Below are 16362 nucleotides of genomic sequence, written 5' to 3'. Positions count from 1 at the left end.
GTTAGGGAGAAGATATGAATGTTATCACACACATTTCCCTCCTCTCAGTCTCAACAAGCTTACACAGACACAAGTTCACACTCCTCTTTGACCTTGAGCAGGGCCGGATCTAGGGTAGAGCGAATGGAGCGGCCACTCTAGGCGCCGGTTGGCAAGGGGGCGCCAAAATGGCAAATGAGAAAAAAAAAGTTTTAAAAGACGCGAGTGTGGCGAGGGGGGGGGGCGGGGTGAAAATACGTTTGAAAACTTCAACAAAGGGCGCCAAAACCCGATTTCGCTCGGGCCGGCACTGACCTTGACCCCCGCAATACAGCCAATACAGGCCATGCCTAATGCGCGGTTCACCGCAATGTGCCTCTGTTAAATTACGTTTAATGTTAAATAAAAATATTTAATTTAAGTTTATCATTGTTGACAAGTTTGTCTACGTTGGAGTCCAAGGTATTACCAAGTCAGAAAGTACTAAAGCATACACCTCATAACTACCCCGGCAACCGTCTGCGTATGTATTTTAATTTATGTAGCAGAAAAAAACGTACATAGGTAGATCTAACCTAATTAAAAAAAACTGTCATGTGTTATTATGTACCTACCTAAACCTACCACTTTTACCAATGAAATGTCTTACAATTGTTTTAGAAAAGCAATAATATAAACATTAATATACTTATTCGACTTCAATATCTGTAGACATTATAGGTAGGTAGTAGGTATATTATAGGGACATCATAATCCTAATAATCATAATCCTTTTAACTTTGTACTTACATCACAATTACAATGTAACGCAAGTACCTACATCGTTAATAATATTTTTCGTGGAATTACGATATTCTCAATTATCTTTTTTAGCTGTTGTACTATTCCGACGCGAGCGTAGCCGCAGGGCGTCACTTATTGTTCGAGATAATAGCTCCGCTGGGATGTTAATAACGGAAAATTAATCTATGATCACTCATTAATCTAGCTATGCTTTAGGTTAATAGGTTTGGATTGTTAGAATTGCGTCATGTACTCAAATATACATATATGTATATGTACTTATTTATACATACATATATGTATGGATTGTATGGTGATTTAACTTGCGTTGTCAATTTCGTGTGAGGAAAGAGAGTAAGGCGCTGTTAATTGCTACGTACCTACTGCACCCATTATATCATAAGCCCTATCCTTAGGGGCTATTCATAAATTACGTCATTTCAAATTGGGAGGGGGGTTTGGACATCGGATGATGGTAACATGACGTAGGAGGAAACGGGGTCATTCGAAGCATGATTTTTGGATGATTTTTAGGGGGGGATAAATTGACAAAAATCGATGACGTAATTTATGAACAGCCCCTTATACGAAAGAAAACATCCGAAATCATGAGTAAAATTTTACTATGCTAAATATGTACATATTTATACATTATAATGCTTTCGATACGAGTGAATCGTAATTTAGTAGTAGCGACGAGCTTTGAGCATGTCGTGACGAGGACTCTGAGAGCATCGCTCTGTTGTGCCACGGCGTGCCTGCCGCAGGATCCTGCGTGAGACACTACGCGAAAACAAAACATCCAGCGTTCAATAAAATTAATTTCTTAACGACTATTACCATTATTGTATGGGTACTTTTATTTTGGCAAAAACGAGAAACAACGGTGAAACATTTGGCATAACACTCAATGGAAGCTTACTTGAAATTCAATTCACAATCTCCTTAAGCGCTGCTTCGGTCAATATCCTTAACTGTGCAAGTATGTATTCATGTTTAAATGAAATTCTCCTTTCTTTAAACAAGGTACTTTGGTTCTATTTTTGGAAGCATACCTATAGATTTATGAGCATGATCTTACGAGTCCGGTCCGCCGCCCGCGCCTCCTCCGAGGGAAGCCGCCTATTACCTTATTTCCACATGCCATTTCTAGTTTCCTATGTCTGTAGTATCAGTCACTTAACACTTTATTTAAATAGGACATTGCTACTATGTAAAACAATGATGACAATTCTTAAAGGAAAAATAAACTCGATAGGTTAGACCGTCAGGTTAGATCCCTAAACCGTCAGTTCCGTAGCCAAAACGAAACACTTGTAGCACAGAAAACGGAATAGGTGGTTGGTCTGCGACTTGAAGTTTCGTCGTACTGTCTGCACAATAGTAGGTAACTGATGAAACAACGCTCCAAAAGTACCTGCTATCCTGGAATTATTTTCCATATAGTGATATAGGTACCTACCTATCTCTATAGTTCACGATCGAAAGTATCTGTCACAGTCTAAGTAATTGTAATAGAAACAATAACTTTTTTTTTTCACCACACCAACTGGTAAAGGCTCTCTTGATTGTTCAAAAACCGATAGCATTTATTCACATGTGAAGCAAATTAATCAAATGCAAATTTTGAGCTGTTTTCTTATGTTTGCTGGTTGAATTGACTTTTTAATGATGATTTTGAATGATAAATATTTCATAACATTCATTTGGATTTGATTTGGTTTGTTTTTGTTTGATATCTTAAAGTTAATATTTTCTTCGGGTTGGTGTTGTGAAAAATGTTGTTTCACTCGGGGGCAATAAATTGTTTAACCCCGTGCTTTGAGACTCCCGCAACGCTCAAGATTCCATTTTTCGGATTTTAGAATATATCGCTTGCTCGGGTATCAATATTAGCACCAGCGGTTAAACAACCACTTTGTCCCCTTGTAAAACAAATAACTATTGAAATAAAACTATTAAATCGGATTATATCGCTTATATTGAATAGTTTTATTTCATGAGTATCTATCGCGGTAACCGATATTACATAATTTATAATACACCGAAAGAAACGCTTTGCTTTACTTTAAATTAACCATCGACCCGCAGTCTGTAATAGTGCCTTTAATATAAAAACCCATTACAAATATTCAGTGACAATATTTTCTTAGTTAATATGTTGATCTTAATAGAAAACTTGCGCGAAATTACCAATGCAGATAACTGGTTTAATAAAATATTCTTGTTACAATTTGTTCTAGTGATATTATTGCGGGGCATGGTCATTTTTATGACTAAGTAACCTTCGTGGAAACTTTAGATTAACCCGCGTTACATGTATTTTCCATTTATATGCAATTATTGCATGCCTTTACCATTAACGATTGTATCATTTCCTATTCGCTCACAATGTGTCCGGTGCATGTCATAAGGCCTCGCTGGATGCACGGGTTTCACCAGGTCTACACGGTAATGAATAATTAATTAATAATTCTCGCTACAGCAGTGGGTAATGATTGCATGCAGGTAAAGGCCGCTGGCACTGCGCATCTGTCAATTATGGAGTCACGAAGGCTGACAGTAACACGTTTAGTCAACACTTTGCCCTTTGGGATGTTGCAAATCAAGGATTCGTTACGTCGTAGGTATCCCCAAAGACTACTTGCGTCATGTTAGATAAAGCGCTACACCTTTTAGATTGATAAGTGCTATAAGTTTTGATAAGTACTATTTATTACATGATCTGTATCAAGGTTACCCGTCATGAAAAATAGAACACTTACCTTAGTAGTGCTTAAAAGAGTCAGTAAGGGCTAATTTAGACGGCGCGCGAACTTGTATACGATTTTAGTTACATTGCGGACCATTGAGGTTACATCAATTCAGCCGACCGACCAAACGACGCAATGTACTGGTAATGAAACTCGCATGCGAGTTCTCGACCGTCGATAGATCCCTAACGGACATTACTTAAATTAGCACATTGCTCAATTTTACCTGCGGACTTTTTAGTCCCGGATTTAATATCATCATGCGTTTGTAGCATCCTTATCACTATCCAACTCTGCTCATATACCTAGTTATAGCACATATATTTGTTGGAATGTTGTCACTGCTGAATATCTGTGCACTATTACGATCTGGCCAAGGCTTGCAGTGGCGTCAACAGACGCGTTCCGTACACAAATCATAAACGTTGTTATAGACTACAGTTATGACTGCAAGAATTACAGGCACGTGGTCGAAGCTGTTATCCAGCGTCCTAGATTTATCCCACGCAAGTGCTTCATATAACTTTTCATACCTACTCATAGTCATAATCGTTTAATGCAACCATAGTGTAGTAGAGATCTTAATAACTACGAGTACGTACAGTAGGTACAGCTAGCTGCAAACGTGTATTCATAATGAGTCCAAGCAGTTTTGTAGCTCGCTGTACTGGCCCTGGTAGGGGTAGGGTTTGGGATACCACATTTTAATTTACAATAATTTATATAATACGGCCTAAACTGCGTTCAATAAGTTACTTGATGCAATGTGATAATATTTATTTTGTTGTACCTTATGCTAATTGCCGGCTAAGCTAAAATAAAATCAACAGAAAAACTCGAAGTGCGAGCATACCCTTGAGTCAAACAAGTTTTGATAACATCATGTGTATCTCCCGTAGAAAAAAAAACAGGAGCGTAACGTATAATTATCAAGAGAACATTGACCCCAGTTTCATAAGTCGTACAAACGCTATGAATAAATAATTTGACACTACCTACTCTCCCCGTTGCATCCTTAAGAAGCTGTGTTGCCTTTGACTGTTGCGCTGATGTTTACGTCAGTGGCTGACAATGCTGACATCTCTGAGGAGGTGAGGAGAAGCTAGGCCTTATTCGGTTAGTCCGGTTTCCTCTGAGCACTCTGTTTTTATTTTGGTGTTCATCACAGACTCCGCAGAGCAACTTCATTTTCATTCACTTCGAATCAGAACTTACAAATCCTCTCTCACTTTTTTTCTGGCAGGTTTTAGCAGTTCCCTTGCAATTTGTGCTATCCAGGTTACACTGATGTACAATTAATATATGTACGAATTCTCTCATATTACAAACCTCGTAACGTGTGTGTCATTTTGATGTTCACGGACAAATTACATTCAGCAGACGGTACGCGATACGCAAATGTATTATAAACACACGCTCGCGTTTAATTGTGGAATCAAGGAAGTTAAAATGAAATTTTAAACAAACAATTACGTTCCCGAATGGAACGTGTTAGGGCCGACATATTAAATTAGTCCCACGCCCTCAGGAAATTAACCATAGGTATACTTACCTAACATACATTAGTTTACATATATATGGTAGGTATAATGTTTATCTATACATATATATAAATGCAAGTGTCCTGACTGACTGACTGATTCATCAACGCAGAGCCGAAACTACAAAAGCTAGAAAGTTGAAATTTGCACACTAGGTTGCATTTATAAAGTGTACAAGAGATAAGAAGCGATTTTGAGAAATTCAACCCCTAAGGGGGTTAAAAAGGGGATGAAAGTTTGTATGGGGTTCAAGTTTTATTTTATGCTAGCAATTTGAAACTTCGTAAAAAGATATATTATTAAAATACAAGAAAACTAATTTCAGCGCCTTTGAAAATTCATCCCCTAAGGTGGTGAAAAAGGGGTTGAAAGTTTGTATGGAAGTAAAAAAAAAAATTCGAGCGCGGGACTTCAAACCTTGTATATGAGGATATTATTAAAAGACAGGAAAACTCATTTCAGCGTTTTTAAAAATTCATCCCCTAACAGGGTTAAAAAGGGGTTGAAAGTTTGACTCCATTACAAATGCTTTGAAACTTCTTAGAAAGGCATAATAGCCGATTACAAAAGAAAGTAATTGCAACGTTTTTGGAAATTCAACCCCTAAGGGGGTTAAAAAGGGGATGACAGTTCGTCTTGGGGTGCAAATTTTATTTTAAGCTAGGAACTTGAAACTTTGCAAAAAGGTATTAAATTAAAATACAAGATAACTAATTTTAGCGTTTTTGAAAATTCATCCCCTAAGGTGGTGAAAAAGAGGTTGAAAGTTTGTATGGATACCAAACATTTTCTCGAGCGCGGGACTTGAATCTTTGTATTTTGGGATATTATTAGAAGAAAGGAAAAGTAATTTCAGCGTTTTGTAATATTCATCCACTAACAGGGTTAAAAAGGGGTTGTTAAGTTTGTATGGGGTTCAAATTTTATTTTAAGATTGGAACTTGAAACTTCGCAAAAAGGCATTACTTTAAAAAATAATTTCAGCGTTTTTGAAAATTCATATCTCAAGGTGGTGAAAAAGGGGTTGAAAGTTTGTATGGAGATCAAACATTTTTGTGGGTGCGGGGTTTGAATCTTTGTAAAATGGCATATTATTAAAATACGAGAAAAGTAAATTCAGCGTTTTTAAAATTCATCTGTTAAAGGGTCGAAAGGGGGTTGAACGTTTGTAAAGGGTTCAAATTTTATTTAAAGCTACAAACTTGAAACTTCGTAATAAGGTATTTTATCAAAAGAGAAGAAAACTAATTTCAGAACTTTTTATAATTCTTCCCCATGGTGGTGAAAAAGGGGTTGACAATTTGTATGGAAGTCAAACATTTATTTGAGTGCGGGACTTGAATCGTTGTATAAAGGCATATTAGTATTAGAATACAAGAAAAGTAATTTCAGCGTTTTTAGAAATTCATCCCCTAAAATGTTTAAAAAGGGGTTGAAAGTTTGTATAGGGTTCAATTTTTATTTAAAGCTAGGAACTTCAAACTTCGTAAATAGGTAGTTAGGTAGTAAGTTTTATTAAAATCTTCTAAGGGGGTTGAGAGGTATTATATCGAGAACAATTTTATTCAGTTAGGGGCTTGAAACTTCGTAGGTTGTGAATGACAAGTCTCGTGCGTTGTATAATATTAATAATAAACAAATGATTAACCGTCCTACTGCGATCTTTTGCTGCATAATGTTCTAAGCTAATGTAGAATATATAACCACCAATATACAAATCCACGCGTACGAAGTCGCGGGCAACAGCTAGTATTTTAATATATGACATGTTTTTGAATAGAGAGTTGGGTACTTTCTATTTCACTCAAATATTTGTTCATGAAAATTCATATCTCAAGGTGGTGAAAAAGGGGTTGAAAGTTTGTATGGAGATCAAACATTTTTGTGGGTGCGGGGTTTGAATCTTTGTAAAATGGCATATTATTAAAATACGAGAAAAGTAAATTCAGCGTTTTTAAAATTCATCTGTTAAAGGGTCGAAAGGGGGTTGAACGTTTGTAAAGGGTTCAAATTTTATTTAAAGCTACAAACTTGAAACTTCGTAATAAGGTATTTTATCAAAAGAGAAGAAAACTAATTTCAGAACTTTTTATAATTCTTCCCCATGGTGGTGAAAAAGGGGTTGACAATTTGTATGGAAGTCAAACATTTATTTGAGTGCGGGACTTGAATCGTTGTATAAAGGCATATTAGTATTAGAATACAAGAAAAGTAATTTCAGCGTTTTTAGAAATTCATCCCCTAAAATGTTTAAAAAGGGGTTGAAAGTTTGTATAGGGTTCAATTTTTATTTAAAGCTAGGAACTTCAAACTTCGTAAATAGGTAGTTAGGTAGTAAGTTTTATTAAAATCTTCTAAGGGGGTTGAGAGGTATTATATCGAGAACAATTTTATTCAGTTAGGGGCTTGAAACTTCGTAGGTTGTGAATGACAAGTCTCGTGCGTTGTATAATATTAATAATAAACAAATGATTAACCGTCCTACTGCGATCTTTTGCTGCATAATGTTCTAAGCTAATGTAGAATATATAACCACCAATATACAAATCCACGCGTACGAAGTCGCGGGCAACAGCTAGTATTTTAATATATGACATGTTTTTGAATAGAGAGTTGGGTACTTTCTATTTCACTCAAATATTTGTTCATGAATAGTCCTTGAACCTCCTAGCTAATGTTCCCACATGTCGATATCGACATCGTTAACTTTATTTTATCTGTAACTACATATCTAATCATAATATTTGAGCCACAACGATATATTTAGGTAAAAAAAAACATGGCCGTATTGGAGGTCGACACGATCCAGGGCCAATTATTGTCTGGAATGTTCACTACATTAAATTGTCACCTCCGTAAATATGAATTAAGGGGTAGGTTGTCGAAGTTATCATACAAGTAATATGTCTCATGGAATGTCCATGATGGACATTAGATACAGCTTCGAGGATTGTTGACACCTTTACATTAAAAAGTAGTAAGTAGGTGGCTCCATTAGGTACACCCTTTCTATTTAGTGTAAAATGGACACAACCAAAATTTGCATAATTTGAAGCATATGACTTGTCGTGTCGGAGACTTGACTGGCTTATCATATAAAAAATAGTTCCATTAGAACTATGAAACGAAGTAATTGTTTTAATCAATAATCATTCTACGACGTATTTTAACTACCATTTTTAGACTCAAACTTCATTTGTTATCTAAAATTTCGGTGAATTTAATAACAGTTTAAATAATTAACACAAATACAGGCATGGAATTTCTTGAAATTTATAGCAGACTAGAAAACGCAAAAGGCGCTATGTTCTTATTATCAATGTTTTCATAAAATATTAGCGAACAACTACGTATATTTGAGCCATGAGCAAACAAGGTAACGTACGAGTAAATGTAACTAGTTACTCGTACTGCTCAATAAGTATCGAAGGCGACGTCTTGTCGTCCAGGTCCCGGCCAATGGCAAAAATACTATTCATATTAGTTTCATATATGGATATTGGTTACTAATGCTTGTCGTAAGATACTCCTACCAACAATGTGTAGCTTGCTTTTATGGCAAGACGTAGGGCCGCGGCCAGGGCTAACCGCCTAGACAGCAGGCCGAATGGTATAAATATAGGTAGGTTAAGCCAATACCTATTTAAATTAATTCTGAGGAAGACCCGATAAACTTGTAAAAATACATTAGGTACCTACTATAAGTTTAAAATATCTGGGAGACTGAGCTTTGCTCGGAAAACTATAAAAACTCAAAAATGCCCGTTTTTTCGCCCTAGATCGATTTTTCGCCCCCAAAAACACCCATACATATAGCAAATTTCATCTAAATCGTTAGAGGCGTTTCCGAAATTCTCAAAATATATATAGGTACATGTACTTAGAAGAATTGTTCGTTTAACCCTTCGTATGTCTAAGCACTGTTCAGGGGGCCGATTATTGGATTTCGATCGCTCGATTTCGTCACTCGAAAATCGGTGGAAAACAGCGAGATGCTGATTTTTGAAATACGAGCGATATAAATTGGGAATTTAGTGGTATTGACCACTTGTTTTTGATTCTATGAGTAGAATTTACATGCCTAGTAGTGGAGTTATTACTGATCGAAATACACGAAATCGAGCGGTCGAATTTCAAAAAACGGCCCCCAGTGCGTATGAATTTAAATCCATTGTTTAATTACAATAGGTTTAAATTTATACGAAGGGTTAAAGATATTAGATAGATTTAGATAGATTATCTATCAACTCGCAAAAACTCGAGCACTCATGAGTTCATGACATGACACATAAGTAATGCGCCTGCCCATCGCCACGCCAGTAGGTCACACTCTGCTCTGGTTCTGGTGCCAGGAGCGCATTCAGTAGGGCCAAAGCACGGCATGGAGTATCGGCGAGTTCCTATATATGTGCAGCCGTACGCGCCGTTGGTCCCTATACTGTAAACAGGGGACGCACACGTGGCCTGAGTATTATATTTTTAACATACATATGTTAGTGCTTTGTTATAAATGTTATAATATAATATAATACGCACAATAAAATTTAAACTACTATAAGTATATAGGTACTTATAGCTACGTAGGTAATCTTAAATGCCCACTTAAAATTAATACCTCGCGCTAACGGCTTATAATAGTTTAAAAAGTATCTATCAATTAGAAATGATTCTACAGTGGCCAAGTTTCCAATGGTTGACTGTAGGTACATCTTTATTAGTTTTATTTCATAGGTACCTACAATTAGTATGTAGATTATGTAACTAGGTATATCATTATACCTTCACAGCGCTCTATAATTATGCTTACACAGGAACATGAAATGGCCACCACCAATTAAATTTAGGCTCCCGTATGAAAAATGTATTAAACGTCAAAATTAACAATGCGGAAATTAGATTTCCCATTGCCTAAACTGTCACGCGAGCAATGTCGCATGATGGCGCTCGGTGGGATGATGGGGCGCATTCGGAGCGTGAACCCTGTACTAATTAGAATAATTCACGTCCCGCCACAATACTACTCGTACCTATTCGGCCATTAGCCACTCATTACACTAGACGGGTGAATTATCGCCGAGTCACCGACGCTCTTTGTTGTCCACACAACGAGCTCGCGGACGAATTCACTGAATAATGTTAATCGTCGGAACAAACGAATGTTATCTGATTTACTAAACTAGCGGACTATGTCGTAAACCTTTCGAGTAATGAAGGGGCGTCGAGATTCATACTTATCAGCGTATTCGATCATAAACTAATTTACGCGTTTCCTGCATAAACATAGCATATCATTAACAGCGTCTACATTTTTTTGGAAAGCTCCGCTCGATCCACGGGATGGGTTATAAGACCATTTAACAAAAAAGATTGTAATATGTTTATTTTTTTTTACAGCATAAACAGTCATGGGTGAGTTGGGCACGAAGCTCGGCTTTGACGAGTTGGCGGGAGGAGCAGCGGGCATCAGCAGGGCGCTATTAGCCGAGTTCATTGGTAAACAAAACATATAGATACAAATACATTCCTACATATTAATGCTGCATACTTAAAATAATAGTACATTGTGCAACGAGGGAGCGAGGTAAGTGAAATATTGAAAACGAGGGGTTTAATTTAATTCACGACAGCCGCAGACTGGAGTGAATTAAAGGCCCGAGTTTGCAATATTCTTACCCCCGAAGTTGTCAATGTTTTTCATCGCACTTGCGAAGAAAAAACTAAATATTTGGCGACATAATTGGCTACTTTCCTACTAGTCAAATCAGCTTCTTTTTAGGGTTCCGTAGCCAAATGGCAAAAAACGGAACCCTTATAGATTCGTCATGTCTGTCTGTCTGTCCGTCTGTCCGTCTGTCCGTCTGTCCGTCTGTCTGTCCGTCCGTATGTCACAGCCACTTTTCTCCGAAACTATAAGAACTATACTCTTCAAACTTGGTAAGTAGATGTATTCTGTGAACCGCATTAAGATTTTCACACAAAAATAGAAAAAAAACAATAAATTTTTGGGGTTCCCCATACTTCGAACTGAAACTCAAAAAAATTTTTTTCATCAAACCCATACGTGTGGGGTATCTATGGATAGGTCTTCAAAAATGATATTGAGGTTTCTAATATCATTTTTTTCTAAACTGAATAGTTTGCGCGAGAGACACTTCCAAAGTGGTAAAATGTGTGTCCCCCCCCCTGTAACTTCTAAAATAAGAGAATGATAAAACTAAAAAAAATATATGATGTACATTACCATGTAAACTTCCACCGAAAATTGGTTTGAACGAGATCTAGTAAGTAGTTTTTTTTTATACGTCATAAATCGCCTAAATACGGAACCCTTCATGGGCGAGTCCGACTCGCACTTGGCCGCTTTTTTATAACTGTCAAAACGATTTGCTAATATGGAATTTATATGAAAACATGTGTAGCGACGTCACGGTCAACTCGCCTACTATTTATATTTAAATCCGATTTATTAAATAGAAATTGTGTTTAAAAATAACTGCTATGTATGTTTTTCTAATAATTATCTGGTGTTTTATTTCGTGCACAGTGAGAAATAATTTATTTTAAGTAGAGGAAAGTACCAAATTCAGTAACATTTCAGACCGCAATAAATTACCTACTGAATTACTGGACCTTCGTCCGCCATATTGTTATTTTTTGACAGCGACATGCGACATTCTGTCACGATTGAAAATTGTGTATAAATATTTTAAACGGCTATCAAATTAATAAAATTAAATATTTATAAAAATAAACAAAATTATTAATTTATAACTTTTATAAGCGTCCTAGGGAGTTATAGCTTTTTTTTACAATCCATAACTCCCGCGGGAACAATATAGGCCTTAGACCTTAGTACACCTCCATGAAATAACATATTTTCGAGCAAGTGTGATGGAAAACAAGTACTAGGTACCGAAACGGGTTTACGGGCTAGATTCCTCAGGTGCGGTGGCGTTTATTCCCTTTACAGTCGCAAAGTCAAAGCAGTGAAACAATACAATGCGCGACCATTTATTTACTTATGACCACATCCTAGCACGTTACTGATCTACATGTCAGGTAGATAGGGTGATATTGACCTACTTACTAGTTATCGGAATGGCGTGAAATTTCCCATGCGTGTATCTCGATGATAATGGGCAATCTATAAAAAGCTAACTTGCCTGTGACTAATGTACCTCCCTAAACGACTTTGAGTAGTTTCTGACAATTTATTTCGGTAGACTAGACAGTTAATAGTATGAAATGACATTTCATGTTCATACTATTAACTGTCATTTCAGTCTACCGAATAAAACAATAGACTTTAGGTACAGTCAAGTGTAAAAATATGGATGCATATAAAGCTTGAACACGCCAAAATTTAGGCACATAAAATTACAAATAAATAGAAAATAAAGGTTTAATGGAGCGAAATATATATTGAATATACTAGACTTTCATTTCAGCCTCAGGATTTGACATGTCACAGACTTTGTGATGACCAGCACAGGCACTTTGCACGACATGATTACCGTATGTTTCAGTAGTCCAAGCCAGAGTTATTTGCTGATAAGTTGATACTTAATATAACTTTAACAGGTGTCTTTTTCAAATATTCATTGATATGAACCCAGTCCATTGCCATCCTCCTTCATTTATTACCATCCGACAAAAGTACCCTTTTGGCATTGTCGGCATGTCTATCATGTTAATACCCCTTCGTCACTGTTATAATGTAATGACAACACGATGAATGCTACCAAAATAGTAACTGTGACCTGTGGCTTCTTTAATAGTATTTTTTCTACTCCCGTACCTTTATTTGTCATTTAAAAGGTCGTACACACACCTTTAAACCCCTATGTTATAGTTGTCAAGACAAGTCTTTAGTCTATTCCACAAAAAAGTATTTGTGCATACACGCAGTATCTTTTTGGTACTTCTACGATACTTCGTGTAATCACCACTTAAAAAATATTGTATGAAATACACTGTTGCCAACATAATTTTATTAATTTTAATTGTCATCTCTGACAGATGAGTACTAAGTGCATTGCTGCCAATTTACAAAATATTCATTAGGTTCTATAGTAGAAACAATAAAATTGCTTCAGAAGTCAGAAACGCGCATGTGACACCCGTAATATAGCAAGATCCATAGACTACGAACACCGCTTAGCGTTGCTTGTTAGTCTCCATAGGCTACTGTGGCCAAAATCGAGAAAAAAACTGTCCAAAATTGTAATTTAACTAAGAGCAAGTACCAGGGCCTCATGAGTTACAAGGTGTCGCTGACCAACCGGTCGTGGGGCGCGGGGCGCGGTGGCCGGGTCACGTATCTTAGCTGTATACTTTTGGTTTGTTTACCTACATATATGTCCTATATCCCACTTGTTTAAAGTATTATTTTTGTTGAATGGAAAATATTTGTTAAATTTACAAATTTTTTTTCAAAGTGCTTGGTCGTAGAACAAATAGGTTTAAGTGATTTTCGCAAATGTTTCTTGCATGCATTTCTATAGTCAATGTCCCTTATGTGAATCAATTAACGGCGACGCTTGATGCAATCACAAGTAGCTTGCTCAACTAATAAATAATGGGGGATACTTAGCTTTATTTTTATCTTGCAATCTTCGGGAATGTATTAGCAACTCATACAAGTCAAACTTTTTATTTTGTGTTATTGCTTGAAGTTTGTATTTCTATAGAACCATCGTCTAACACTTAACACGCTCAAATATGTTAAAAATGATCAAACGTTTTATAAATTAATAAATATATTTAATTTAGCACCACTATTTTGGGAGCAGATAAGCTCTTGCTAGCTCTTAATCTAACTTGACTTCACTTCTTGTGCATAAATTTGAGATATTTGTACCTTTTTTGCAACATAAGAAAAGATAGGTTTCGGTCTTTAATATGTAAGAACGCTGTATGTTCCTAGTTTCTTTTTTTTCTCATTTCAATCTCGTGTTTTTCTGCTTTTTGGTTGTCTTTCCATTCAATAACGTCTCCGCAACATTTCTAAAACACAAAAACTAATCGATTCTTGATATATTAACATTTTCACAAGTTTCTTTAGCCTAATCGAATTTTTCAAAGCTATTGGTGCAAAGTGATTTCGCTCCGTCATTGTTTAAAGCTCGTTATTGTGCAAACGAATTATAGAATTGACAACTATTGTGGTATCACATGTTCCTCATGCTATAACGATTTTAATTTAAGTAAAGAAATAAAATTTAACCACCATTTACAAAAATTATAAGCAAAAATGTGTGCCTACGTTTTGGCGTGTTCAAGCTTTATGTATATAACTTACTCAAAAATAAGTCCCATAGTTCTTAATTCGCTGACATTAAGAGCGATGGGACATTAACACCTGTCATATACAGGGTGTTTCCTGTAACAAGAGCATTAAATTAAACAGTAGGCAATACAGGAGTATATAGTATGAGGACATACTGACCAACATTTATTCAGCAACTTTTAAAAATAACTTATGTTTTGATTTTTATTACACTTTAAAGTTTATTCCAGGGATGTTGCGAACATCCGCATCCGCATCCGCAACCGCGGAACTTCCGCATTATTTTCAACATCCGCATCCGCATAAAATCGATGTGGAGCTTATGCGGATGCGGATGTCGAACAAGTCGGTACAGGAAAGTCTTAGCGACGGCGTAAGTGCTAGGTAATTTCGTCATTACCTATAACGAAATCGTCTAGATCCAGAAAAGTCGGCCAAGTTACTGTTTATTAAATATAATGCACCTATATTCTTGCTCAAATATTAAATGTTTCGTTTTTCTTAAATAAAAAAATACTAAAAATGTAATATTTGACGTTTTCTAAGTACCTAATCTTGACATCCGCATCCGCGGATGTGAGCCTTTAAATATCCGCATCCGCATCCGCGGATGTAAAAAAATCTGCATCCGCAACATCCCTCGTTTATTCTAAGACGCAAGTATTGCAAATTTTGTTTTGTTTAAAGCGTGACAAGCAACGTCAAACACACTAATGTTCGCGTACATTGAAGGCAATATTTATTTTGTATGAAGAAGAGGAAGTCTAAAGGATTCATAACTTTTAAGTTGTTTAACAAAAGTTTTATAGTTTGAGGAGTATAATATAAGTTTTAATTATTTGCTCGTGTTACAGGCAACACCCTGTATATGCTAAATGAAATTATGACGTTTAAATAACACTTGCACAGTCACTAGCCTGGTCTAACTCTACAAACTAATTTTGTACAGGAAACCTGATCCTCAACCTGTTCGGGTGCGGCGCCTGCGTGAACATCGCGCAGTCGAACTCTGCGACAGACATCGTGCTCATCGCCCTCGCCTTCGGTCTGGCGGTCTTCGCCATCGTTTCAGTGAGTACTTACAGCCGCGGACTTTAATTGTTGAGCGATTTAGGGTTTACCTTACATTGGACTTTTCATACCGTTAGTATTGACAACCAAATCAGCTTGAACCCTAAATGTTCAACAATTAAAGTCCGTGACTACCTCCAAAGTTTAAGAGTGTTCTCACAACGTTCGACCCGATATCGGATTGGCCTTGCCGATCTGGTGAAGTCAAAATAAACTTTCAATCTTAACCTCCTGACGACTGGGGTTTAAAGTTTGCCAGCGTAAATTTAACTTTGTCAAATTGACAAAGAATCAAAACTTAATTTGTGCTTATGTACTAAGGGTAGAACGTCAGTCGTCAGGAGCTCAGCAGGAGGTTAAAGAAATCTTTGTCTGAAAATAGAATCAGGCACTTTTCCAAGTCTAAATCTCATACCTAACTACCACTTATGAGTCTTATGACCCTTAAAGGTAGGTAGGTATATATGTATTGGGTTTCTAAAACACCATGTGTAATATAACCGTTATTTTGCCCATTAGAAACTGCCTACTTACCTACCGGTTTTACTTAAACATGGTTACGCCCACTACTATTGTTATTTCTAATAAGCGCGTCGTTTTGTCAACGCAATGCACGAGAAATGTCACACCTTTGAAACCTGGAGCCATATTCGACTTTTGCTTTTGATATCCAGTTATAACGGAAATATTTACTGACTGACTTCAACTTCAACGCATTGTGCATGCACAATATGACAGCGTTTTACACAAAAATAAAACGCTAATTAAATAACTTACCATATTCGGAACCTAAAGTAATATATTGAGAGTGGCAACACTGTAGTTAGTCGTATTGTCCTTTTCTAGCATATACGTCCATCTCTCTCCCACACCCCCACCACTTCAGGCAGTTGCGTTTGACAATTTTGACAGTTACAAACAAACGCAAATTACGTAGTCATTGTCT

At 36.5% G+C, this 16362-nt stretch overlaps 1 protein-coding gene and 1 long non-coding RNA gene across 2 annotated transcripts in view; both read left to right on the top strand.

Moving 5' to 3' along the window:
* LOC134661441 (uncharacterized) overlaps positions 1-16362 on the top strand; it is a 380476-nt gene that overhangs the window by 8322 nt on the left and 355792 nt on the right. The window lies entirely within an intron of this gene.
* The window catches only part of LOC134661438 (aquaporin AQPcic), a 42489-nt gene that overhangs the window by 10671 nt on the left and 15456 nt on the right, over positions 1-16362 (top strand). The window contains exons 2-3 of the mRNA XM_063517532.1: positions 10451-10549; positions 15295-15416. Coding sequence (XP_063373602.1) covers positions 10462-10549; positions 15295-15416 — 210 coding nt within the window. The 5' untranslated portion in view covers positions 10451-10461. The remainder of the gene's footprint in view (positions 1-10450; positions 10550-15294; positions 15417-16362) is intronic.

The sequence above is a fragment of the Cydia amplana genome, chromosome Z (assembly GCF_948474715.1).
Source record: "Cydia amplana chromosome Z, ilCydAmpl1.1, whole genome shotgun sequence".
Lineage (NCBI taxonomy): Eukaryota > Metazoa > Arthropoda > Insecta > Lepidoptera > Tortricidae > Cydia > Cydia amplana.
Note: the sequence above shows the minus strand (reverse complement) of the source record. Positions and strands in the feature narration are given on the sequence as shown.